We start from the raw sequence: 27,470 nt of genomic DNA on the forward strand, positions 1-27,470 counted from the left end.
CCGAGCTTTAGTGGGAAATTATGTCATCCCGGACGTAATTTTTCCCTGTAAACCACGCTGAAGACATTTGGAAGACAACCGTAAATCTGACTCTGCGGTAGAAATGACCACACCAGAGATAATGATTGTAGACCTTTAATGAATATTTACCAAACAATCAATCCTTCAAAACCTCACACAATCTCCGGCATTTCTTGGAACGCTATAATTAGGAATAATACCATAGAGACTACAAAACAAGCTCAGTGTACGCAAGTAAATACACTTCCAATGATCTCTGACTTGGGTGACACTGCCGTTCTCAGAGGAGCTGACATGCGTACGTTTGGTTGGTGTGATTTGCAGTCAGGGGAAAGCTGACATGAACTTTGCTGTGTCTAGAAGAGGAGCATTGCAGACTCATCCATACACATATTCATCAGCGCTGTCAGACGCTGGAGCTCTTTCTTCTTAACCAAGCTTGGAAACGCTGGAGTTTGGTAAATTACGATCGGCTGTTTCTGAAGGCCAGGGAACTGCACATAGCAACACGCTCTCCAGCTAGGGGAAAGCTAACGGTGTTTGGAGCTTAAGTTGTAATTTATGTGGTGCAGTCATCAGATTACAGAACAACGGTCGCTGTGAGGCTTATTTGTAAGTTTTGCTGTTGGGAGTAGGCGTTTAGTTTCTAAAACATCTTTCAAACTTTATATTCATCAAAGTCTCTAGGAAAACACAACTTCAATACTGTTATTAAGCAGTGTTTATGGCAGGGGTCTCAAACTCAATTTACCTGGGGGCCGCAGGAGGCAAAGTCTGGGTGAGGCTGGGCCGCATAAGGGATTTCACAAAAAAAGTCCTCAAATGTCATTATTAACAGTTTTAATTATTTCTTCTGAACATGAAGTGTCCTGAACATTAATAGAACATTGAGTGAAGATTATGAACAGTTCTTCTGAACATGGCATCTTTTGCCTACTTCTTGCTGCCAGAGACTTGACAGCGCTTCTTCTCACAAATCTGAACCACATTTGGCTTTAGAGCGGAAGCAGTTGAGACCCTCAGTATGGCTTGAAGATGATCATCATTAAGTCTAGACCTGTACTTTGACTTATTGAAGTCCTAGGGAAAAAAGTGGGGGAACTCACTCAAAACTTCTATTCCCTCACCTAAAAAAAAAGGCGTATATATGTATAAATAAAACACCCCCACCCCACTCCAGTCACATCAGTCTGTACCAGTCTGTATCTACCTATAATATCAATATATATAAGATGCAGGGCAGGCACGTGCACACATAGGGCTCAACCTGTGCAGAGCACATGCCCTTTTTAGTCTTGCATAGAAAGCGCCCTTCCAAAATGATCAAAAGTGCCCCCGCGACGCAACACCCCCTCGGTCCCGCCCTTCAGTAGGCGCGCGATAACACCGCTCTTGAGTACGCGCGCGACAACACAGCTAATCAGAACGCGCGCGACAACGCGCATTGAGTGACAAGCGCGCGCTCCCCGCTCCGCTGATTCTGTCAGAGTACAGCGGTCGGCGCGGGCCACAAAATATTGCACTGAGGGCCGCAAATGGCCCACGGGCCGCGAGTTTGAGACCCCTGGTTTATGGTATAGGCAGCACGGTGGCTCAGTGGTTACCACTGTCACATCACATGAAGGAGGTCGCTGGTTTAAGTCTCAGCTGGGTCAGTTGGCATAGTTGGCACAGTTGGCGGAGTTGGCGGAGAGAACAAGCGAGTTTGCTTGTTCTCTCCGTGTTGGCATTGGTTTCCTTTGGGTGCTCCGGTTTTCTCCAGTTTAAAGACATGCGCTATAGATGAATTGGATGAACTAAATTGGCTGTAGTGTATGAGTGTGAATGTGTGTGTATGGGTGTTTCCCAGTATTGGGTTGCAGCTAGAAGGGTATCCACTGCGTAAAACATATGCTGGAATAGTTGGGGGTTCATTCGGCTGTGGTGACCCATAATAAATAGGGTCTAAGCCGAAGGAAAATTAATGAATGAATGAATGTTTACAACATTGTATTGCAAATATTATTATATTACACATATACCATGTGTATTATTATCAATGGCGGTTCTGGGAGGGTGTGTATTTTTGTGTCAAAACTCCACGAAGAAGCGAGATCAGCCTTCAGTGGCACACTGCTGAGATATGACTGAAGCCCGGTCGCGTACACTCACTCTCTCTACTTTCGTGCTCACCCGCTTTCTCTGTCAGTGACATTGCTGCGCGCATTAGTTCCCCGCATTCCTCAGAACTTAACCCTCAAATTGACACAGGTAATAAAAAGATTCAACTTCAGTCATGCTCATGTTGTAAAATACTACCAAAATGTCCACTGTTGATGATATTCGACTTCTGTTTTCAATAGCAATTTTAAAACTTTTAATATAGGAAGTTCTCGGCTATGCATAGGCTATTATTAATCAGAAATTGAGTGTACATAGTTTTACGTTAGGAAGTGCAGTATGAATTTACAAACAGCAAGCGACTGAGAACGGATGCAACACGTTGATCCAATGTAGTTTTCAGTCACAGTCATGTAAAAGTAATATTCAACTTGTTTAGTTTTGCCTTCACTCATTTTTGTTTTCAGTCATGACACAAAGCACGAGTCTCACTCTGGTCTAGAAAAATGCATTAAAACTGTCATGGACCAGGTTTGATCTAGGCTCCTCTATCCTGTCTGTTCTCTGTCTCAGCTGTTTCCTCTCACAATCAGCGCTGGCACACACCTACTTATACTTGCCCTTTTGTGAAGCTGTTTGACAAATTATTGTGATTTACTATCAGCATACTCTGTGCGGCTTCTCTTACTATTAAACCAACCTTCAAAGAATTCTTGTCTAGTCTAGTCTAGTCCCGTTTAGGGAAAGTAAAATTGCAGCAAGGTGTCATAACACAGGCGAAGTTTCATGTATACATTAATAAAATATTACCACACAACATACCATACATCATTATGTAGGTGCATGCTTCTCCCTAATGACCTAATGGCCACCATTATAAAATAATGTATGGTTGTATTTGTCCTGCAAATAGGAACTATAAAACGACGTCCTGGGGAGAATAAACCCTTTTACCAGCGTAATTTTCAGACTACAGCTGATCAAATCATTATAGCACAGATAAGTGACAAGTCGATCTCTCTGTTGTATTTTGTAGTGCTTTATTTATACCATAGTAATTTGTTAGTTTGCTTTGCTTTGGCTTTTGCAGGGTTACTTATTTTAATATCCTGATTGCAACAGAGAAATATTGGGAAATCTCTGTAGACTGATGGCATTTCATGCTGTTCAGACTTATAATCTTAAAATGTGAGCAAAATCAACTGTTTTGTCATCACTTTAAATATTTAGAAAGATAATCATTTAAATGCTAACTCTAAAGTGATTTTTGTAAATTAGTAACGGCCTCTGCTGTTCTGACCATCAGCTCCAGATGTGAATGAATGGCAGAAGAAAGTAGTTCCACATACAAAAAGGTTTTGAGACTCTCCGTGTTTGATTTTATATATATATATATATATATATATATATATATATATATATATATATATATATATATATATATATATATATATATATATATATATATATATATACATATATATATACACAATTACGCAGTTGAACTGTTGTATAAACGCAATATCAGACTTGTAGCAGTGCAATGTGGCTGCATATCGTCATTCGGCTTACTGCTCGAGCCAACGCACGCCTCCCACCAGTGCCGATATACAGCAATATCATACTGCTACTTATGTGAAATTGCCAGATCCCTGTCTTTGGTTACTATCTCATATTTTCCCCTCTCTCTTTGTTGACACGCAGCTTTCGAAATGAAGTTTGTTTGTTTGTTTGTTACACTGTGAAACTGTAGGAGATTGTAGCAATTGAGAAGGGGAACCTGAAGCTGTTTGCTTTTGTCTCTCTGTCTCCAGCACATCACCACAGACAGCTACATCCCCTGCCTGACCGACCTCTGCAAGGCCTTGTGGGAGGTGATGCTCAGTTACTATCTGACCATGCAGTGGCACGATGAGCACTACAAAGAAGAAGAGGCTAGTCCTGCAGCAGGTGAGCAAATAAAACTGCGCCTTAAAGGGACAGTTGACCTAACATTTTATTATATTTCCAGACTGGTATACATTACCTGACAAAAGTCTTGTCACCTATCCAAGTTTTAGGAACAACAAATAATAACTTCTAGTTGACCATTTGGTTTCAGAAGTGGCTTATATGAAAGGCAAATGCCTCTAGATTACCCTTATCTTACCAAAATAAAACATGATCATACCTTGATATTTGATTATATAATTAGAACAATAAAGTCTGACTTTGCTTAGACAAAAGTTTTGTCATTTAACAGAAATAATGTACAGTATAGAATATAAAGTCATGCTGCAGTGGAAACAGAATGAATATTGTGTATGACTCCCATGAGCTTGGACGACTGTATCCATACAACTCTGCAATGACTCAAAATACAGTCATCTGGAATGGCAAAGAAAGCGTTCATGCAGGACTTCCAGAGTTCATCAAGATTCTTTAGATTCATCTTCAATGTCTCCTCCTCCATCTTACCCCAGACATGCTCAATAATGTTCATGTCTGGTGACTTTGCTTTCCAATCCTGGAGCACCTTGACTTTCTTTGCTTTCAGGACCTTTAATGTGGAGGCTGAAGCATGAGTAGGAGTGCTATCCTGCTGAAGAATTTGCCCTCTCCTGTGGTTTGTAATGTAATGGCCAGCACCACTCTCCAGATCTCTTGCACGCCCCCATGCTGAATGTAACCCCAAACCATGACTTTTCCTTCACCAAACTTGACTGATTTCTGTGAGAATCTTGGGTCCATGCGAGTTCCAATATCCAATAGGCCTTTGTGATATACAATATATATATATATATATATATATATATATATATATATATATATATATATATATATGTATATAAAAATATTTTTTGATATATAATTCTATATTATAATTTTATTTATTTTAAAATATATTTAATATATATTATTTTTAGCTAGCCATAACAGCCATGTTTTTATTAACATTATCTGTGGTTATATATTATTTAGTATTTTATAATAAGAAACAAAGATATTAAGGATACAAATATTTTTTTTTTATTTCTTCTTCTTTTTTTGCTCTTTTAAACAGAAGTAAAGAAAAAAAAAAACAGTACACAGTGTCTGACCTGTAAATGTCCCCAGGCAGAATCACACAGTTGCATGTCAAGTGCACTTGCTACTCTTTTTTAGTCTTAATAGCTAATAGTTGATCTTTCTGCTGACGCGACTCCTCTTGTGTTCCTGGAGGTCGTTCTATATTATGTCTCGTTTATATGCGTAACTGTAAATTAGTTTGAGCCGAACGAGCTAGAGATTCACCGGGCATGATGGAGAGATTTGTAAGCATTTCATTAGTGTGAGTCTGCCTTGTGTATTCAGAGGAAATGCAGTAATCGACACAGCAGTGGTCAAGGAGACTGAGCAGGTAATTGAAAGGGCCGCTGTGCTGTTAGCCGATGCAGTGTACTTTGTAACGTTTGCCTTTCTGTCTCGCCTCCGCTTCGATTTCTGAGGTCACTGAGCAGTGCTGGAATAGATTGCTGCTTGTTCTTGGTTCGGTCTTTCATTGGAAATTCATTGAACCTTTCTAAAGTACCTTAATAACCACTATGGAGGGAGGGCATAAGAAACACTACAGACTGAATGGATGTTGTTGGTGTTGGTAATGATGATTTTTGTGGTTATTTTCTATTAATATTAAATGAGGATCATTTATTTTCCACCTCAGGTTTGTACTATATTACAATTTAGCAGTTGTTTGTACTTAAATGTATAGTGCGCCATAAATTAACAATTAATTTACTCACTCTCAAACCATTTTAGAAGCTCAGCTGAACATTCAAGAACATTTTTAGCTAATATTTGTGGTCATTGGTGATTCATAAAATGCATGTCAGCAACTCTTGCACTTTGAGAGTCAGGAAAACATATACAGGCCATTCTTCAACTCCTGCACTTTTAGCCTTGTGAAGTTGAGTATTAAAACAAACTTAACGCAACATAGCCTCATAAGTTTAAACAATTTGTCTAGTTTTAACATCTGTAGGAGGACAAACTTAGATAAGAAGATTTTTTTCCATTGTGAACTGAACAAATGTCAATTCCACCCCATCTAAATATACAGCTTTTTTTCAAAATGAAATACATTTTGGCAGTCAAACATTGTCTAAGATCATTTTTGCACCTAGTTTATCCAATCTTTACACAATATAAATAATAATTAAACATTTGTCAATGAAATAAATTAGTTGTATGCTGAATTGTACAATTGTCACACTTTAAAATGTAATATTAATTTGGTCAAGAGCTTATTAGAAAATAAATAAACTGAATTTGTATATTAAAGACGGTGAACTTACATTGTAAATACACTTTTAATGTGTGATGAAAACATTTTAAATATTTTTTTAAAAATGTGTGTGGTGATGGAAATTACAGTGGTTTAAATGACATTTCAACAGTTTATTATTGAAAATTTAAGATGGCTTCATCGATTAGGTTTGAATTGATACTAGCATTTCATGTATACAAATTACACCTATTTACCTTATTTTGTTTGGTTTTTAAAAACATCTTTGAAGGTGCAACATGTTTGGAAATGACTTAGAATAAAAAACATGACCTTATCAAGCGATATTTACCTTGATTTTTCTTCAAGTGTTGTTGTTAAAATTTTAATTCCCTCCATCTTGAACATGTTCTCAGATGGGACTATTCATTTTCATAGAAACCACCTAAATAATCTTTCACACAAACTTTTTAAAGCGATATTACAGTGTTGTGGTGAAAATGACACTGATACTGTGCGACAGCTACATTTTGTATAAAAAATAATATTGATAATAGTCTCACATTAATAACTATAAAATATTTAAATGATTTCACTAGTGCTTAATTAAGATACAGTAATAGATACCAGATAAATAATATTTAAAAATGTTGTTTTCATTGTTGAAGTTTAAAACTCTGGGTGTGCGACAAGGTGAAAACAGTGAGTTTGACATTTAAAAGGAGGTTGAATAATGTGAAAAAATATAATAGAGAGGTAGTAATTTTTTTAAAGTAGGTGTTATTGTTAGTTTGAACAAAATTATAAATATTTTTGGATATATGATCAAAGGACATAAAAATGCCTGTAGTTTAAGAATTACCCTTACAAGAAAAACTACATGAATACAAGTGGCTCCTGATGATACACTGAGGCTTTAAACAATCAGTCTGTGCAAGCAACTGAATATTTTCATTTTTTAGGTAATATTCAAATGAAAGGTAATTATGGTAGTATTGAGGTGTTTCATGATTTACCTTAATAACGTTATGGAGGTAAGCAAATGAAACGTTACCGACTGAATGGATGTTGTTGCTGTTGGTAATGATGATTTTTGTGCTTATTTTTTTATGAGTGTTAAATGAGGGAAAGTAATATCATTTATTTTCCACCTCAGCTTTGTACTGTATTACGGTTTAGCAGTAGTTTGTACTTAAAGGGATAGTACACCATGAATTAATAATTTATTTTCTCACTTTTAAACCATTTTAGGAGCTCAGCTGAACATTAGATAATATTTTCAGCTAAAGTTGTGGTCATTTGTGATTCATAAAATGAATGTCAGCCACTACTGCACTTTGAGAGTCAAAAAACATATACGGGTAAAATAATATTAATTCAAGTGGCTCCTGATGATTAAACAATCAGTCTGTGCAATAAACAGAAAAGGTAATTATGGTAGTTTTGAGGTGATTTATGAATCGCTAAGCTAAAAATCTTATTTAATGTTCTACTGAAGTAAATAGACATTTATGTCTTGGATGACTTGAGAATAAGTAAATAACAAGAAATATTTTTTTTCATTGTTAGTGGTTATTGCTTAAAGTTATTTTTCGCTTCAATATTTCTTGACATTTCTTGAAAGAAATTTGGATCATGCGGCTTGCCAAAATAATTAATATAAACTTGGCAAAACACACATTTCTCTCCACATCTGCCCTCTAAAAGCAATTACTTCTAACAGTCGTAATTATTCAGCTACTGTGCCAAAATGGCTTTTATACATAACATAAAATTTTATTTAATGATGTAAAATAACTTTAGTGTACCATATGCTTTAAACAAGTTAAAGACCTGCCCATGGGATAGCACCCTCCCAATGAATATTGGATAAGTCGAAATGGCCAACCATTCAGCCCAAAATATACTATCTCATTGAAACTCCAAGTGATTTTACAAGAGAGAAGAGAAGGCTTACAAGTCTTTGGAGAATTTGAATACCTCCAATTTTGTTCTATGTGGTCATGAGCAAGAAATAATGTTCCATGGTTACCAGATTTTAAACTATGAGAGCTAAAAACCGAGGTTCTGCCAGCCAAACACAAGGAAAGAAGACGGAACTGTACAAGGCCTGGGTAATCATCAGCAAGCAAAACAACTGCATTCTGACAGTGAACTGCAGCTGTATGGCAGGGTATGTGAGCATACATTTTTACATATTATTGTAAGCATTCAGTGTCCGCAGTTTAATTAACCATATTTAACTGTTTTTGCTGAATCACTGTTGTAATCAAAAACAAGTAATGTGTATGATTCAGCATAGCGTGAGCTTTCCTGATATGAAATGGGAACTGCAGAGTCAAGCATTTTTAATTAGGTCCTCACTCCATTCAGCTCTTATGATGGCTGTTAGCCAAAGACGTTTGAGGTTGGCATTAAAAGCAGTGTGGTGTACGGTAAAATTTAAGTTTTCTATTTTCGAATTTGGCATCCAACCGCACAACATGACATGTTTGCTATTGCAACAGTGTGCGCGATGTAACCCGTGTGACGTCATGTGTGACGTAGGTTGGTAATTCCCCTATAGAATAGCCATGTTAATAACGTTTTTTTTCACTTACTTTTCAAGTGCCTTGGACTTCTGATTTCGTTGTTGATCTTTATGAATCCCTTAACCAAAGAGCACTGACAGATTCACTACCCCTGAAGAACCCTTTTAGTTTGATCTTGAATTTAAACTAAAGTCAACAAATTTTTTTAAACTAAAGTCAACAAATTTCTTTATTATTATTAATTTAGTTTTTTTTCCACCTTTAATTAGACAGCATAGTAGGGTGTATTGACTAGAAAGCATGGGGATCAGAGAGAGGGGAAGGTTTGGCAAAGTGTGTCAAGGAGGGAATCAAACTCCATCGCCACCACAGTGTAATATGTAGAATACTGTACAAATTAGCCACATTTCAGTTAATACTTAAAACAGTCATCGTCATGTTAGATTTCTTGATTTTGAAGAACTTTCACTCAAAATCCTCTGCTGTCAGTCAAACTGTACGTTGATATTAAATTAAATGTATACAATTTTTACTATAATAGGCACAGATAATCTTTACACGCTCCCACAAGTCATTAAAAGCTTTTTTTAAACCCAGCCATTTTCGATATACACACAAATAGATTTGACGAAAGTCTTGCCCTTGCTCCTTGTGTCATTCTCCTTTCGGTTGAGTGAACGCTGGCGTGTTTGACTGCCGCTGCTCCCCAGACTGGATTTTATTATTACCTTGTTTTACTTTCTAAATTTTTATTTTGTTTTATTTTTTTCCTGGTTTTATTACCTTTTAACACATCGTTTTTGTTACATTTTGACTGGACAACTCCTTTCAGTCAAGCTGTCAAAACGCGAGCTCTTGCCACTACGAAGCTGGCTATCTTCTCTGTCTTAGATAAGTAAGTAAACACTTTCTTTTGGAGTGTCGGTCGTATGCTGGTTTTGGTGTAGGTGATCTTAGTAAGGGCAACTTTCCCATCTACTTGCACCATTTTCGTTTAGTGTGTTGGCTAACACTGTTTTTAAACCTGGCTGTGTATACGCGGCTGCAGGATGTCTATGTTGACGCTTGTCATTGGCTTATTATTTGTTTTGATAAGTGTTTACATGGTGCTCCAGGACTCATTTTCTGCCCTCCGGCTTGTGGATTACTAATATGCTTTTTTACTTGACTTTGGATCTGCATTACTTTAACTGTAAACCCCGGTCAACCTGCCTGTCAGTCTCTACAGTCACTGTGTTGTTCTTGGAATTGTAATTGTAATTGTTCTAGATCAACGTGTACAACTTCACCTCATGGGTCATCATCAGATATACCTGTTCTCTGGTCTCCCTTTTGCCTTTTTCAACGATGACGGACATTTCAGAAATCTTCGTCATTTAAAATTTGTCTCATTAAGACATTTACTAGACATCGATTCAAGTGGATTTGAGTCAATATCTTCCTACATTTCATTGTATTAAGAATAAATTTGGAATTTATCATGACAACCATGACTTTTCGTTACATTCGCCATATTGGCACAGTGCCACCTACTGGTCTGGATCTACGAAAAGTGGTTATTTTTGCTCAAAAGGGTCTAAAACACTTGCTACTTATTGCTGTATTTTTTGTTTCATACTATCAAATCTTATAACGAGTACATCAGAGCCTTTACTGATAAAATATTTGATGTAGTCATTTGAGCCTGGCAGTTTTTTACCATTAAATTGATCTTGATTGTTGTTTGTGTCATGCTTCTTACCTGTCCATAGGAAAGATGATGATGATAATGAATAGATGTAGATAAACGTACATGTAGATTAATTGATGAATAGATGTACATCCTCTCCTTCGATAAACTTCATCTGAGGAGGTGCTGTTACCCTTTCAGAGAATGGAAAAGATGAATGTGTTTTTTAGGATGAGCTGACAGATGATACACTGAACTTGTCAATGTTTTGCATCGGTAATTAATGCCACCTACAGTTCTCTTTAGAAGTCATTGTTCTTGAACTTGAAAATATACAAAAATCGCTAAGCGCTTATTCTCAAGAGCCGTCATGCCTAATGAGTAAAAGCAGCTCTCCAGATGAGGATAAATGATCATTCAGGGGCGACAGGGAAAGTGACACGCTGCAGAGCACTTTCTGCCACCTTATTACTGACGTGAAGAACAACGTGTGGAAAGGTGAAGGCCAGTCTGTGCTGCTGACACACTACTTTTATTAAATGCCCACTTGGTATGTAAACTGAAATCCTGAAAGATTGTTCTGAATTTTCCATTACACGTTGACCTGTATTGACAGCATCAATGACAGTGTTATTGCCTCATGCCTGGATTTAAATAAGTTTTGAATAATATTTTATATATATATATATATATATATATATATATATATATATATATATATATATATATATATATATATATATAAATATGAGCAATATCGCACGAGTAGCAGTGCGATATGGCTGTATATCGGCACTGGTGGGAGGCGCCAACTATATAGGCCCCCACTAGTGCCGATATACAGCCATATCGCAGTGCTACGAGTGTGACATTGCGTTTATACAACAGTTTGACGGCATAATTGTGTATATAAAAGCAAAATCAAACATGGAGAGTCTCAAAAACCCTTTTGTATGAGGAACTACTTTCTTCCGGATTCAAATCATAAGCTGACAGTTGAACAGTTGAGCAAGCATCTTTTAAACTGTAGATCTGTAGTGTCTGCTTTTTGCTGGCTGTATGTGGGCAGAGTAATACACAAAGGGTAAAGAGGCTGTAGGAGTTCTGATATTGCAGATATATATATATATATATAGTATAGGTGGGCATAGATTAATTTTTTAATCTAGATTAATCTCACTGTAATCTTGGAATTAATCTAGATTAAAATAGCACATTTAAATTCTGCCGAAGGCATTCAGAATATGTGTGCTACCCAAATAATGACTAAAAGTAAATCTTTAAGTATGGGTTTCTCAAGCCAGGTGGCGCATTAGACCAGGGGCTCATTTCCAGTTTCCAAAATGCATCACACACTGCTTGAGAAACTGTTCTACTACAATTGGTGATGAAAATAAATGATGTTCAATAAGATGTTCTTTTGTTCACTAACTTTATTCAGTTAAACATGAATTTTGAACTGTAGGCCTACATTAGCTCGAAACAGGGATTTTTGATTACCTTAATCCGACTAAAGTCATAACTGAACTAAACAGAAGTGGAATTAAGATGTGGAGTATGCTTATATTAGTGGCATTATTGAAACACCTCAATCAAACTATTACCGTCATCTAGGACTTTTCGCCATATTTTCTGACAAGATCTACACACGCGGCTGTGCTATATTGAACTGCATCCATGTTAGCTTGTCACGTTTGATGTGGTAATTTCACAGTAGGAATACACACAGGTTCGAAGACTCGTTCTCACCACCTACAGTGCAATTTGGCCAGGTATACATCCGCGCTAAATTATTAAGGTGAAAAGTCATCATAGCTTACGTAGAACAGACCCAGCTCCCAACCCAACTTGGAGAGTAGATTAACGGCTATATTTTTTTACATTAAAAATTAAAAATGTGGACATCAACACAATTCTATTTGGCTCTATACAACAACACAATGGATTTGAAATGCAACTAACAACATGTGCTATTACTGCATACTGCCAGCTTTAATTTGAGAGTATTTACATCCAAATCAGGCGAACGGTGTTGGAAATACAACTGTTTGCATATATGCCTCCCGCTTGTTAAGGGTCCAAAAATAATTAGAAAGAAAAAATCATAAGTCAAGCTTTCGCTTTTTAATACTTGGTTGCAAATCCTTTGCAGTCAATTACAGCCTGAAGTCTAGAATGCATAGACATCACCAGATGCTGGGTTTCATCCCTGATGATGCTCCGCCAGGTCTCTACAGCAACTTTCTTCAGTTCCTGCTTGTCTTTGAAGCATTTCCCTTCAGTTTTGTCTTCAGCAAGTGAAATGCATGCTCAATCGGATTCAGATCAGGTGATTGACTTGGCCATTGCATAACATTCCACTTCTTTCCCTTTAAAAACGTTTTGGTTGCTTTTGCAGTATGCTTTGGGTCATTTCAACCTGCATTGTGAAGCACCATCCAATGAGTTCTGAAGTATTTGGCTTAATTAGAGCAATAAATATTGCCTGAACCACTTTAGAATTCAACCTACTTCTTTTGTCAGCAGTCACATCATCACTAGATACAAGAGAACCAGTTCTATTTGCAGCCATGCATGCCCATTTCATGACACTACTACCATCATGCTTCACTGCTTAGGATCATGAGCAGTTCCTTTCCTTCTCCATACTCTTCTCATTCCATCCCTCTGGTACAAGTTGATCTTGGTCTCATTTGTTCATAGAATGTTGTTAAAGCACTGTGAAGGCTTTTTTAGAACTCTTCCTGTTTTTGAGGCTTACCGGTGGTTATTTTCTTGTGGTTAACCCTCTGTATTCACTCTGGTGTAGTCAATGTAAGCCTGTGTTGTGAGCTTCTGACCAGTACTGCATGTCAGATTTAAGGCCAGTGCTTGCCTAATGACACAGACACCTTCAATCTAAACCATTAGAAACACCCTGCTAAATCAAGCTCTATCTCTCATTACTTTTTTAAAATTAGGATTACTTTTAATAGATTACTTTCTAATTGATTAAGTTTTTTCCCCCCACAAATAGCTGTCAGAGATTATACACCCTCTGAAATTAGACTGCAAAGCAAGTCACAGGCCAGTAGAGGCAATTTACCTGTTGATAGCTTTGGCAGCTATAAGAGGAGAAAAGTGAAGTCATCTCGACACGGACCGAGATGAAAACCGTCGGCAGCGGCTCGCAACAACAGGTGTAATTGTCAATTTCACACAGGGATTGGCGCATTATTCAATGTTACGGACACAAGGAACAAGTTAAGCATAACTTTACATTCAGTACAGTGCTCATTGCAGGACAGAATATCAACTAGATTTGGGTAAATAAGTGATTTGAAACTACCTTAAAAGGGATCTATTGTGCAAAAATCACTTTTATAAGGGGTGTAAACACATTTGAGTGGCAACAGTGTGTGAATATAGCCAGCCTCTAATGGTAAAAATTAATTAATTAAATTTCTTATAATCACACTTGATAAAAACAGCCTACAGAAACACTTTGATTGACATTTTCCCTTTGTACATGTCATCAGAGGGGAAAAGCCCGCCCATTAATGATGATCTCATCCTCATTAGCATAAACAGCCCTGAGTGAGAAGCAGGTGTCGGCTGTTAGAGTTTTGAATCAACCACTTCTGTGACACATAGGCTGTTTCTCAATATGCGTTCTTGTCTGTACTTGCGTTCTTGTGTCCTCATGAAACGTCATTAACCGTCGCCGAAGTATTGTTCCAATTCAAAGTTCACATCTTGCCAAGTACAGATAAAAATTCCCGCCTGTGTACTTGCTCTGCTCTTTTTGCCAAGGATGGTTTGAGAGGTGACTTGTGTGAACTTACAAAGCACAGGTATCCCATAATGCATTGCAGCGTAACCAGCGAAAGGTTATGGCGAAGGAGAAAACCTGCATGGTTTTAAAAATACTTCTTTGCTGTGTTACAAATCAAAGTTTTAAGAATTTTCAGGGGAGAATTTAGTTGTTTTAAACTCGAATCTGCAGTTTATTTATAAAGATAGTGAGTCTTTGGCGATGTGCCTCAGCTTATGCTGACTCCGACTCCCAGCCTTTCAGCAGGAGCTTCGTCATCATCTCCCCCACTGAAAGCAGCTTTACATTGGCCAGTCCATCACGAATGTACCGCTGAATTGCATCTGTCCATTATAGTTAGAACATGGTATTTATTACTTTTTGTGTATTTCTAACAGACAGTTTTTGATCTGATATATCTATTATTTTTTTCTCAGGTGTATTATTTTGTCAGTGTTATTTTGTTACCTTTTATAATTGTCTTTAATTATGTTACCGTGTTGTACAAGGTTTGTTTTTGTTTACCAAATAGCTTAACGTTATCTTTATTTCTTATTGTTGACGTCTTGTACTTTATACTTGCATAAAATCCATTGTAGTTTATTAAATCTGTTAATCAAAGACAGAGGTCTGTGTATAATAACACATTTTACTTCACATTTATATGGATTTATCTTTACATTTTCTTAAATCAAAAATATAAATGTATAATATTAGTATAATATTAATTATAAGGGGTGCTTTATATAATTAAATAATTTTATTGTTAATGTACAGTGAAACCGATGAGTCCATGGTGAGGTAAGTGACGTTATAAACTACACTGCCGTTTAATTTGAAAAAGTACCCGACTTGTGTCCTCGAGAGTTCATTCTTCCAAGTCTGAACTTGGCAAGTTTGAACTTCCAAGGATGCATGTCTCAACTTTGCGTACTTTGTATTGAGAAACAGCCCTATGCATTTATAGCTCCACCCTCTTTTGAAAAGAGGGCTGGGAGCACAATCTCATTTGAATTTAAAGTGACAGACACCATAATGGCATAATTAGTATCAAAACCTGAAAGGAACAGTTTCAAAGAGTTACAAAACATTATTTGTGTGATATTTTGAGCTGAAACTTAAACGTAAAAGTACAATTAGCAATTCTACTGTACATTTAATCCAATAAAAGGACTTGGTGGAAAGAGTAGCCCTCTTTTAAAAACTAGCTATCCCAAACTTTTGACCTGTAGCGTCTGAGCTTGAGTACGAAGTTCCAACGATGGCTGAAGGTCCTGCTTCATAGATTTGACTCTGTTGAAACGGGAATGGAGCAATCGGGAACTTTTGAGAAAGAGCGGTAAATCATGTTTCGCTTTTATTCCTGAACAATTCAGCCATTCGTCTTCATGAGCAGACTGTCAAGTGTGAACGAGGACATTCAAAGTGAAAATTTTGACTTTTTTTTTTTTCTCCAGTATTTAATGTCTCCCTTATGTCGCAGACCAGAAACAGATTTACTGGACTGTTTAAGAAAGACTGACCGTATGATTTTGGCTTCCAGATGATCCTCCTTAAGCACAAGATCGCTGCTTTCAGGCTCAGGAACGCTGGGCTGCTTTGGGTGTTTGAGCTGTGAAAGAAAAGTGGTTTGTCTGGTCGTTTGATGCATGTTTTCAGGGATGTTAAAAGACTTCATTTACTTTGGAACTCTGGTTTTCATGATGTGTGATCTGATGGATAAACTTTTAACTGCTTGATGAAGCCTGTTAGAATGCAGTCAGGATGACCTTATACTGTATTTCAAGTTATGAAAACAAATCACATCCTTTTGTGTGTGTGTGCGTGTGTGCGTGCATGTGTGCGTGTAAAATCAAATAGTATATATACAGTTCAAAATTATTAGCCCTTCTATGATTTTTTTCTTTTTCAAATATTTCCCACATTCTGTTTAACAGCAAGGAATTTTTCATAGTATAATTTATAATATTTTTTCTTGTGGAGAAAGTCTTATTTGTTTATTTTGGCTAGAATAAAAGCAGTTTTTAGGTCAATATTTTTAGCCCTATTAAGCAACTTTTTTCAATGATCCACAGAATAAACCATCATTAAACAATGACTTGCCTATTTAATCCCGGCAAACAGTTTTGTGTTTAATAGACATCTAGACAACTTGGCTAAAACAAGGCTAAGTTTGGATAAATTTAGGGAAGAATAGCCCAAAACTAGACTAGTCATCAAATAGACAGATTAGACAGACTTTATATCTGTAGTCATTCTTTTCTGTTTATTTGATGACTAGTCTAGTTTTGGCCTATTCTTGGACGTTTTTTAGATTTTCACTGACAGGGCAAATTTAGCCTTGTTTTAGCCAAGATGACTATTTTTAGACATCTATTAGACATCTTTTAAAAACAAAAATACTTGCTGGGTAACTTGCCTAATAAACCTATTAAGCCTTTGAATGTCACTTTAAGCTAAATAGTAGTATCTTGAAAAATTCTAGTTAAATATTATACTGTCATCATGGCAAAAGAAATCAGTTATTAGAAATGAGTTATTAAAACTATTATGTTTAGAAATGTGTTGAAAAAAGTTTTCTCTCGGTTAAACAAAAAATTGGGGAAAAATATACAAGGAGGCTAATAATTCAGGAGGGCTAATAATTCACTTCAACGGTATGTAATATCATGAGTGCTGTTTGCCTGAATGTCTTTGTTTGAAAACATGATATTCATTAATCCCACAAACAATGTATTAATATTTTACAATTCTGTGCTTTTAAGCCACCCTAGAGTCAGTTTTATTTTCTTTCATCAAAGAAAATTGGTCCATAATTCATGGCCCGAAATCACTGTGGTGTTTCATTTCTGAATATATCTTTCTTTTTGAATGAATCATTTGAGTCAGTGATCCATTCAGTGGGTGTGGTCATAATGCATACATACTAATTCAAAGATTTTTCTCTAAATATTTAAATTATATATGTATATATATATATATATATATATATATATATATATATATATATATATATATATATATATATATATAATTTTTTTTATTATTAATTTATTTATTTATTTATTAGCCCCCGTATATTTTTCCCCAATTTCTGTTTAATGGAGAAAAAAAAAAAATTCAACACATTTCTAAACATAATAGTTTTAATAACTCATTTCTAAGTTACTTGTCTATAAATTAATTCATTAATTTATTCATTTTCTTTTCGGCTTAGTACCTTAATCAAGGGTAACCACATAAACCAACAAATGTTATACACAGCTGATGCCCTTCCAGTCGCAATACAACAATGGGACACACCCATACACACTCTTTTGGACACATTCACTGCGGCCAATTCAGATTCAATTCACCTGTACCGCATGTCTTTGGACTGTGGGGGAACCCACGCCATTAAGGGGTGAACATGCAAACACTACACAGAAATGCCAACTGACTCAAACCAGTGACCTTCTTGCTGTGAGTCGATCGTGCTACCCACTGTGCCACCGCGACACCCTAAATCTACAAAAAAAATTTACTCCTGAATAAAGAGTAACTATTTTTCAAAACGGACAAGGGGATATATATCTCCCGTTAGTCATTCTTATTTGATTAAACAACTTAAAAATTTTAAGACCAATAACTTAAGATAATATAATTATAAGTAACAAATATGCACAGGTTATCCTGGCATATTGGCACATCATACTAAAGTAAAATGACAGATTTTAAACACTACAGTACTGTAACACGTGTACTGTAAATGTTAGGGATGTAACGGTATCAGAATTTCACGGTACGGTAATACCTTGGTATGCATGTCACGGTACGGTATTTATTGAATCATTTACAGGAAAAAACAAAACTTATGAAAATACTCCAAAAAAGTGCCAAAAGTGTCAATGACATACAAATTAGTCATCTATCTGTAAGCTTTGAAACAGGAACTTCAATTTTAATAACAAAAAAATATTAACCATGTAAAAAAATAAAGTTTCAATTTAGTAGTGTTGAAAACTCATCACATTCAACATTTAATCACTCACTCACTCACTTAGATAGAGATGGCTTTAAAGGAAAATTATCATATAAATATAATCTGGTAAAAGCTGGTATCTCTGGGTATTTACAATGTCCCCTGCAACAGAAAAAAACCCCTCTCATTTGGGACTGAGGTTTCTGGGACAAGAGAGATATGACTTGGCCCAGGTTGACAGCAGTGGGTAACGTTGTGCATTGTCTTTCCCCCACTTGAGAGGACAAACCATGAGTAAGATAGAGGTCTCATATCTGCATCAATCTGAACAGTGTGCTGACAACACCGCTATTCAGTACGCGCGCGACAACACAGCTGATAAGAACTCGCGCGGCAACACCGCTATTCAGTACGCGCGCGGCGACAACACCCGCTTTAGAGTTTTCCAGCACTTTTTCATCCCTGCTTCTAGCAGCACACTCCATTTCCGCATTACTGGATCTGTAGCGACAACAGACCGCAAGGGATGATGGTCAAGCATGGGCTGATGGGAATTGTAGTTTTCGCTACCTCCCGTTCGCTTCATTCGCCTGAGCAAATTTTCTCAGAAGACCTATAGTTTTACCGAGTCATGCGACTTCGGTAATGTCGAAAAAAATTAATATTGCGGTATGACGGTATTTACAATACCTTTACATCCCTAGTAAATGTAATTGGTTACTTTCCACCTCTTGCAGGAACCCACTATAGGCACTCACTCTGAGATTCTGGAAAATATGTGGATTTGTCTCTGGATCGTTGATTTTTGGTTCAGTCATTTATTATTGTGTCTATTTTGTTGTTGTTAATGAGTATTGTGCTCTTGTAATATACATACTCTTATATTTTAGCAAACTGAAATGCAGGTAAACAAACAACTTTTGTCCTCTCAAACATTTACATTTATTCCTGAATCACTGAAGAGGGCAGAACTGACCTGAAATCAGCCATAGCTTTGATTGTAGACTATTAGGGGATGTTTATTTAACAATAGTCCATGACATGATCAAGATGGTTTTGTTTATTTCATAGTGAGATAATGAGGTGCTAATGATGATTCGCTTGTGACTTATTTTTCCTCGTCAGTCTGTTGAAATGAATTATCTCTAATTCTTTTCAGAGAATTAGCCCTCCAGTGTCAGGCTGTCCTGTCAGACTGGGTCAAAGACTTTCTTCTTGTTTTTTCATACCACTCTTTTATGTCTCTTCCCATCATATTCTCCTAAATTGAATGTTGCTTTTAATAAGAAACTTGACATCTAATGATGTTTTTAATAGAACCTTATTTCCTGCTGTTCATAGTGAATTACAGTTGAGCACCTGCATCCTTTGAGATTTACCAGAAAGAAAGGTTATGGCTAATCAATGTCACTTTACCCTTTATATCCTTCCTGAATAAATCTGAGCTTTAGAGCTGTCAGGGTCACCAGAGAACATGAGTCTCTGTCAGGAGTGACACAATAACACACTATTAGCGTTAGCCATTAACAATTCAGCTAACCCATTTGGTTTTATTTGGTAATATATGTTTCTTCCGGGTGCTCCGGTTTCCCCCACAAGTCCAAAGGCATGCGATATAGGTGAACTGAATAAACTAAATTGGCCGTATTGTATATATGTGAATGCAAGAGTGTATGGGTTTTCTCAGTACTGGGTTGCTGCTGGAAGGGCATCCACTGCGTAAAACATGCTGGAATAGTTGGCGGTTCATTCCACTGTGGCAACTCCTGATAAATCATAGACTAAGCCAAATTATCTATGGCATCTCTGCTAATATCTTCTTTGGAACTTTTATTTTTTTAGATTGTATAAATGCATAGTATTGCGTAGTACGCCCTCACCGCCTTCACCACTCCCCTGTAGTACCTTGAGCTCAACCAAGCGTGCCACAACCAAATGTGTTAACTCTTTCTTTAAAGCCTCCTTTTCAACAGTAATTTCAAAATGGCTTGCAATAACCACTAAGTCGTCTTTTCTACACATGTCAATTTGTTCCCAACTCGGTTTGAGAATAAAAGCCTATAAGTCAAATGCCGTAATGCCTGCAAACAGTGTCAGCCATCTTACACAAACACCACCCAACACTCAAGATATGTATGTGGATGCATTTATAGACCTTTTTCTTGGCAGCTGCATGGAGGGCGCCATAGTGACCAGTGTCTTTCAGTAGAATGCTTAGAACGTCCGTTTACGTCATTTACAACAGGTAATTTGCGCTCTGGAAATGGACTTCAAAAGCTTTTTGAGTTGATTACGGAGTGTTTTTGTGACACACAAATTTGTGTTAAAGCCGTTTAACTGTCAGATTTGATTCAAGCACGAGAAAACGTTCTCCTAGTTCACGTGTCTGCCGTCAGAAATACAGTGTGCGTGTGTGTGTATGTGTGTGTGTTCCCAACCTGTCAGCTGTTAGCTCAGCGGCTCTTCAATGCACACACACACACACACACACACACATGCAAAGCATAATGGGTAATTTTGCGTTGTAAGAAAAAGGTCTATAGTCTCACTATAAAATAATTTTGGGAATCTGTAAGATCCCGGACGAGCCCCCATTTGATGTTCCGTTTACGAAACACATAAGCAAACACACAATGGGGTATATGCCGAAGCATGCTAATAGGACTTTTAATTTGCCAGTAACCTGGGTTAAGCGCTTCCGGCGAATTGAATGCCAATGCAAAATCCGGTGCGTTTAAGGTCTGTTTTCTTAAAAAATCAGCGATCTCCACTAGCTGAGTGATATCCGATTTAAAGTGGGTCTCAAATTGTACAAGAAGCACTGCATTAAATTACATTTCCCCCGCCATATATTTATAATATGAGCATTTATATTACCCCAGTATATTCAATGGAGCTTCTGCGTTAGCCTGCTGATTCTGACGGGCGCGTGCGAGTAAACAGCTTTTTGTCTCGTTTTACGCTTGAGCAACTAAATAAATGCTAAAGTTTATTTAACTGAATGTATTTTAATGACATTACAACATCAATGCTGTATAAGGAACCGTATAAAATGGTAAAAAGTTCACAATAACAGGTCACCGGAAGTGTATCAGCATGGGAACTGCACTAGCTCGGCATATACCCTATATAAACAAGTGATGGACAAAATACTAAGACTAACTAAATGCAATAAAGTGAGTTTATTTACAAAGATAGTGATAATAAGTGCAAAAATATGTATATGGAAAGAACAATAAATATTTACAATATATTGAAGTATATTGAAAATTACATATAACAAATGGACACAAGATGTTTGAACAGATAGATGAGAGAGTTTGAGAGACGAGACGCGGGCGGAATCCAAACAATAGAAATAAATGAAACAAAACAATCTATGCTATTGACCCAACCTCTACCCTAACTATCCAAAAGGAAAATATAGCAGTTATTGAAAAGATATCTATTACGCACTACCTGACCTACTCTACTATGTATGAGAAAAACAAAAGTACAGTGGGTGGAGCACGCCGCTTACCTAGTGTGTCTAACTAAAGTGATATTCAAAGCTACGTGTGCACAATTTATGTCGCACGACATTCTTACCTGTCCCACTCTCCAACCTCAGATGCACATTACACTGATGGTTGACAAAATGGAGAACAGACAAATAACAACGGACAAATAACAAGTTGGAACACTGAAAACGGATTGCAATTTCGATGACACACAACACAGAAATTTCAGGGCCTCGCAAATAGCGTCCTGTCACCACTTTTATATCACAGTTGCAGCGGCTGGATTGGAAACAGTGGAGTGACATCAGGGGCGACACGGCCAACAGCTGGGCAGCGGTAGCCAATCTGAGCCACTGTATGGGTAGAAACGGGAGAGAGAGAGAAAAAGATGAAGAGACTAACGGAAAAAAATAACAATAACACAACACAGGAATGTAACAGTGAGCAAGTGTGAGTAAAGAAAAGCTAAGCAAAGCAAAAATTCTTCTTCCACAGTTTACAAAACAACAATGTAGCCAAAAATGTCAACGTTTTTCCCTTGCATTTCATGTTTGAACGACAATTTCTTCACATCAGTCAGCATTTGCACATACAGTATCTGCATAAACTGTCAAAAACAGTAGAAAAAACAGTAGGTCATTATTTGGCACTGTCACCTTGTTAGTAAACAGTAGCTGTAGGGAAGTGACAACCTGCTGTTGGCAACTCGGCACACTTGTTTATGCATAATTTGCTGGTTGTAAAAGATGTGTCTATGCTTTTGGTTGTAATGTCTAGTAAATTCACACTTTTCTGATGTAGCTTTAGGAAACAGTCTGCCATTGTTGTATACGTTCCATGGTTGTTCCGGTCTGAAAAGGAGGTGTTTTAAGGCACAATGTTGGCTGGTCCAAAATGCTTAAACATTGTTTAATACAGTAGTTCTCAAGCTTTTCGGGACCCCCAAAATAACAATGCCAATAACATGCGACCCCCACTATTTTCGGAAGTAGTTATAATCATACAAATGTTGAACACAACACTCACACAAACCAATAGACCTACATAAACACAAGCAAATTGACAACACAAAAAATTGCAACAGTCTAACAAATAGCATTTTTTTTAAATTAAATTTAATATTAAGCTCACCTAATGAGAATGGAGGGCACAATATTTAAGTTACATCACAAGTCTTTTCTTGGTTAAATTTTGGAGATGCCACTTAAAGATCATCCTCCATGTTTAGTGTCCTGTATTTATTTTAAATGTACGTGAGTGCTGCAAAGGTGTCAGAAAGTTTTGCTGGTGCTGTAAAATCTGGTGCAACTGATGCCATTGCTCTGTCGTTAATCTAATGTAAAAACCCTAGGTGTTGCAATCCAATGTAAAAACCAACATAGAAAAAAAACCAAATCCCCCCCCCCCCCCCCCCCAACCCCCCAACCACACTTTGTTATTATTGTTCATTAATTCATTTGCTTGAAATTAGAACTGAATTTAGAAATAGTTTTGAAACAAATCTTTGCGCTTAACTTTGCGCAAAAAACAAATTAAATATGTAGGCCGTGGAGTGCGTACAACACCGTTTCTTTATGTACGAAAGTAAAGAAGTAAAGTAAAGGCCAAATGGAGGAGGCTCGTTCTTTATCCTCGTGCTGCAGATGGTCTGTTTAACTGTTTTCTCGCTAGTGAATCGTTCAGTTTTTCCAATTACAAAGTCCAGTATTTAAATAGCAAATGTGCTATTTAATGCACATCATACTCAAAACACAACCATAACTCATTAATAGAATCAGCACAACAACCCTTTTAGACCATGTGCCAGGGCACAGAGTAGATTTTTCTGTTATTAAAATAGCAAAAGTGATATATATATATATATACATATGTATATATACGTGTGTGTGTGTGTGTGTATATATATATATATATATATATATATATATATATATATATATATATATATATATATACATATATATACATATATATACATATATATACATATATATACATATATATATATATATATATATATATATATATATATATATATATATATATAACACAAATACACACAAACATAATAAACAAAACAATAAAAAATATATACATATATATTTTAAATGTATATTTAATTTGTATCATAAACGTATATGTTTTATATATGAATAGAAATCTACATTTGTGCATGTGTGTATTTATATACAGATAATAACTCATTTACACATAGTGGGCTTCTTGCTCTGAAGAGGTCCTGTGTGTTTGCACTCATTTGTTAGACTCTGGCTTGTTGTGCAGCTCTGTTCATGGACTGCATTTTCATCATACAGCCTGTCCGGTAAGTCTTCTCCTCTCTTTTCCCAAGAATTTCTCGGGATGCTGAAATCTCCACAATGTGCTGTTGCCTGTTTGCTAGTTTGTGGGAGTGAGTGTTTTGGTTGGTGTGTGTTTGTGTGTGTGAGGAGATTATATTTTTCTTGTGCTCTCCAGCTTTTGGCTAGCTGTGATTTAGTGTGAGGCTCTGCATAGCTGTGCTCCTCATGGACTCCAGTGATTGGGGAAGAGCCCATTATTGTCAGGAGCCAAGCAGCTCTTTGATTCGCCTCCAGAAGTGCAGATTCTGCAGGTTTAATGAAAGGAGCTTAGAAAAGAACTTCATTTTTTCGGGAGCTGAACATTGTTGTTGTTTTTTTATTACATTTAAATGGAAATGTTTGAATAGGGGTGTATTTCCTACATATAAATTAGTTCAGCTATTCATATATACATACAGTGGGGGAAATAATTATCCAACATGTCATATTTTTTTCTCAGAAAACATTTCTAAAGGTGTTGTTGACTTGAAATTTTCACCAGATGTTGATAACAACCAAATAAATACATATATAAAAAGAAAACAAATCTGATTCATTTACAAATTAAGTTGTCAAAATCAAATGGCTCAAGAAAAAAGTATTGAACACATGAGGAAAGAAAGGGGTTGAAGAAAGAAAGGGTTTAGAAAGGCAGTGAAACCCTGACAGCAGCTTAAATCTCTCAGTAGTTCTTCAGCAACTCTCTGCCCTTCCTTAGTGTAAATTAATATTAGCTGCTTCAGTCCAACATCTACATTAGCTGGATGATGAAGAAGAAACCAGGGTGGACATTTCAGCAAGAAAATGATCCAAAACACAGTCGGGGATACTTTTAAATGCGTTTAGTGAAAGAAAATCAAGCTGTAAAATGTTCCTACCAATCACCTGACTGGAGTCCAATTAAAAATACAAAATAAAGATCAGATTGGATAGGCGAAACACACCGAACCATTTTTTAAATTAAATTATTAGGAATTTTCTTGAATTTTGAATTTCTTACAATTGTTTTTGCTTAATGATAAATTGCATTGCACAATACAAGTCCAAATGATAGCACAAACAAAAACACTGTGAAAACACCTCATGATCTTTACCATACTCAAATCCATTTAGATGAGAATAAAAGGAAATCATTGCCTAAACAAAATTGCTGCCAAAATAACTCAAAATCGTTACCAAAACTACTCAAAATCATTTCCAAAATGAATTAGTCATTACCAAAACGACTCAAAATCATTACCAAAACGACTCAAAATCATTACCAAAACGACTCAAAAACTTACTAAAACAAACTTGAAATCAATACCAAATAAAAGCACTCCCAAAATAAAATCATTGCCAAAAACAAACACAAAATCATTGGCAAACCTAAAAGAAAATTGTTGCCAAAAAAAAATTCAAAATAATTTCCAAGATAAATCAAAAATAATTGCTAAGACAAGATCCCTGCCAAAACAAACTTAAAATTATTGCCAAAATGACTCAACAGTGTTACTAAAACAAACTTAAAATATTGCTAAACAATGTCCAAATAGTTGCCAAAACACCTCAAAATCATTAATAAAGAAAACTCTAAATGACTAAAACAAGTCCAAATAATCGCTCAAACAAAACCAGTGCAAACACCTCATGATCATTACTATACTCAAATTCATTACCAAAACTAACGCAAAATAATTGGCTGAACAAATACACTGCCAAAATGACTCCAAATCATTACCAAAGCAAACTACAAATCATTACCAAAACAAAGTCCAAGTATTTGCTAAAACAAAAACACTGTAAAAACACCTCTATGATCATTACCATACTCAAATTTATTAGCAAATCATATGCTAAATAATTGACAAAACAAAATCACTGGCAAAAGTGCTCAAAATCATTACCAAAACAAACTCCAAATCATGTGTGGTAATTAGCTAAATGTTTTTTAGAAGTTTAGAAGTTTTTTACAGTATTAAAAAAAGTTATTTGCACTGTCAAAAGTGCTCACAAATAAATTTTCAAGTCTGACAGATTAAACGTCAGGAGCATATACACTCCATGATCCATGTAAGATCGTGTCTATAATCTCTCTTGGTATACCCTACCTCAATCTCTCAGACTTTGCTGAGTGTAAACGCTTGAGCTGATACTGTTATCATAACTGGATGAGCCTGCTCTCACAGGAAGTTTAGACTTTTTTAATACCTTCCTTCCTCCCCTTTCCCCCATTTCTGTTCAGAGTGAAGATATTAAACTTCAGAAGGTGGAAATAACCATTTGAGTGCTGAATTGTAATGTAATAGAGGCGTTAGTTGTTCACACACAAAAAGAAACTATATTTTCCAGCTCATTTGATTTTTGCTATATGGTTTAGATTATTTTGCCCTAGAGCTTGAGGAAGTTCTCATAAGCAGTAGGGACTTCATCAAATCTTTCATGTTACGAGTGAGGAAAAGGGTAAAGATTGCCTAAAGCACTGTGGATTTAGCTTTTGTGAAATATCAGTATTTTTCTTGTTCTGGAGATGATTTTGTGATCTGTACAATGATTAATGATGCAAATCCAGTTTTTGAAGTACTGTTAGGGTGAATGTTATCATGCACATTTACTTTGATTATGGGAGTTGTTCTCTTTTCTTCATCCTAAGAGGAGAAAAAAAAAAAAAAACTAAATCATTGCCTTAACAAAATTGCTGCCAAAATGACTCAAAATCATTACCTGAACAAACTCAAAATCATTGCCAAATAAAAAAAAAACTCATTGCTAAAAGCGAAACCACTACCAAAAACAAACACAAAATCCTTGGCAAACCTAAAAGAAAGTAATTTCAAAAACATAATCAAATTGTTGACATGAGACCTACCACAACAAACTCTTTGCCAAAATTTGCAAAACAATCATTCCCAAAAACAAATTTAAAATCATTGCCAAAAGAGCAAATATAATTGCCTAAACAAATTCACCTTCAATACACTAAAATAATTACAAAGACAAACCAAACATAATTGCCAAAACAAGATCTCTATGAAAACAAACTGAAAATCATTGCCAAATTGACTCAAAATCCTTACCAAAACAAAATGCAAATTATTGCCGAACAATGTGTAAATAATTGCCAAAACCTAAACACTGCCAAAACACCTTAGTGAAACATACACAATTGGCTAAACAAAAACGCTAACAAAATGACTAAAAATAATTATCAAAGTAAACTCCAATTCATTACCAAAACATATCCAAAAAAATGCCAAAACAAAAACTGTCAAAACTTTTATAAATAATAACCATACTGAATATCTTTACCAAAACATACACAAAATAATTGGCA

General features: G+C 36.1%; 1 protein-coding gene and 1 long non-coding RNA gene across 25 annotated transcripts in view; one reads left to right on the forward strand and one right to left on the reverse strand.

The window, feature by feature from the left end:
- vps50 (VPS50 EARP/GARPII complex subunit) overlaps nucleotides 1-27,470 on the forward strand; it is a 305,358-nt gene that overhangs the window by 118,404 nt on the left and 159,484 nt on the right. For all 24 annotated transcript variants that reach the window (XR_015515668.2, XR_015515667.2, XR_015515669.2 and 21 more), the window contains 1 exon segment: nucleotides 3,936-4,071. Coding sequence is in view for 4 of the 24 variants with exons in the window: in NM_001365104.2 (NP_001352033.1) it covers nucleotides 3,936-4,071 (136 nt within the window). In the remaining 20 variants the exon portion in view is untranslated.
- Nucleotides 17,755-27,380, reverse strand: LOC148679828 (uncharacterized). Its single transcript, XR_015945496.1, has 4 exons — nucleotides 26,031-27,380; nucleotides 25,301-25,801; nucleotides 19,015-19,212; nucleotides 17,755-18,099 (listed from the first exon to the last, which is right to left on the reverse strand). It is a non-coding gene; the product is annotated as an uncharacterized LOC148679828 (long non-coding RNA).

The sequence above is a fragment of the Danio rerio genome, chromosome 19, assembly GCF_052040795.2.
Source record: "Danio rerio strain M-AB ecotype USA chromosome 19, GRCz13ab, whole genome shotgun sequence".
NCBI classification, from domain to species: Eukaryota; Metazoa; Chordata; class Actinopteri; order Cypriniformes; family Danionidae; genus Danio; species Danio rerio.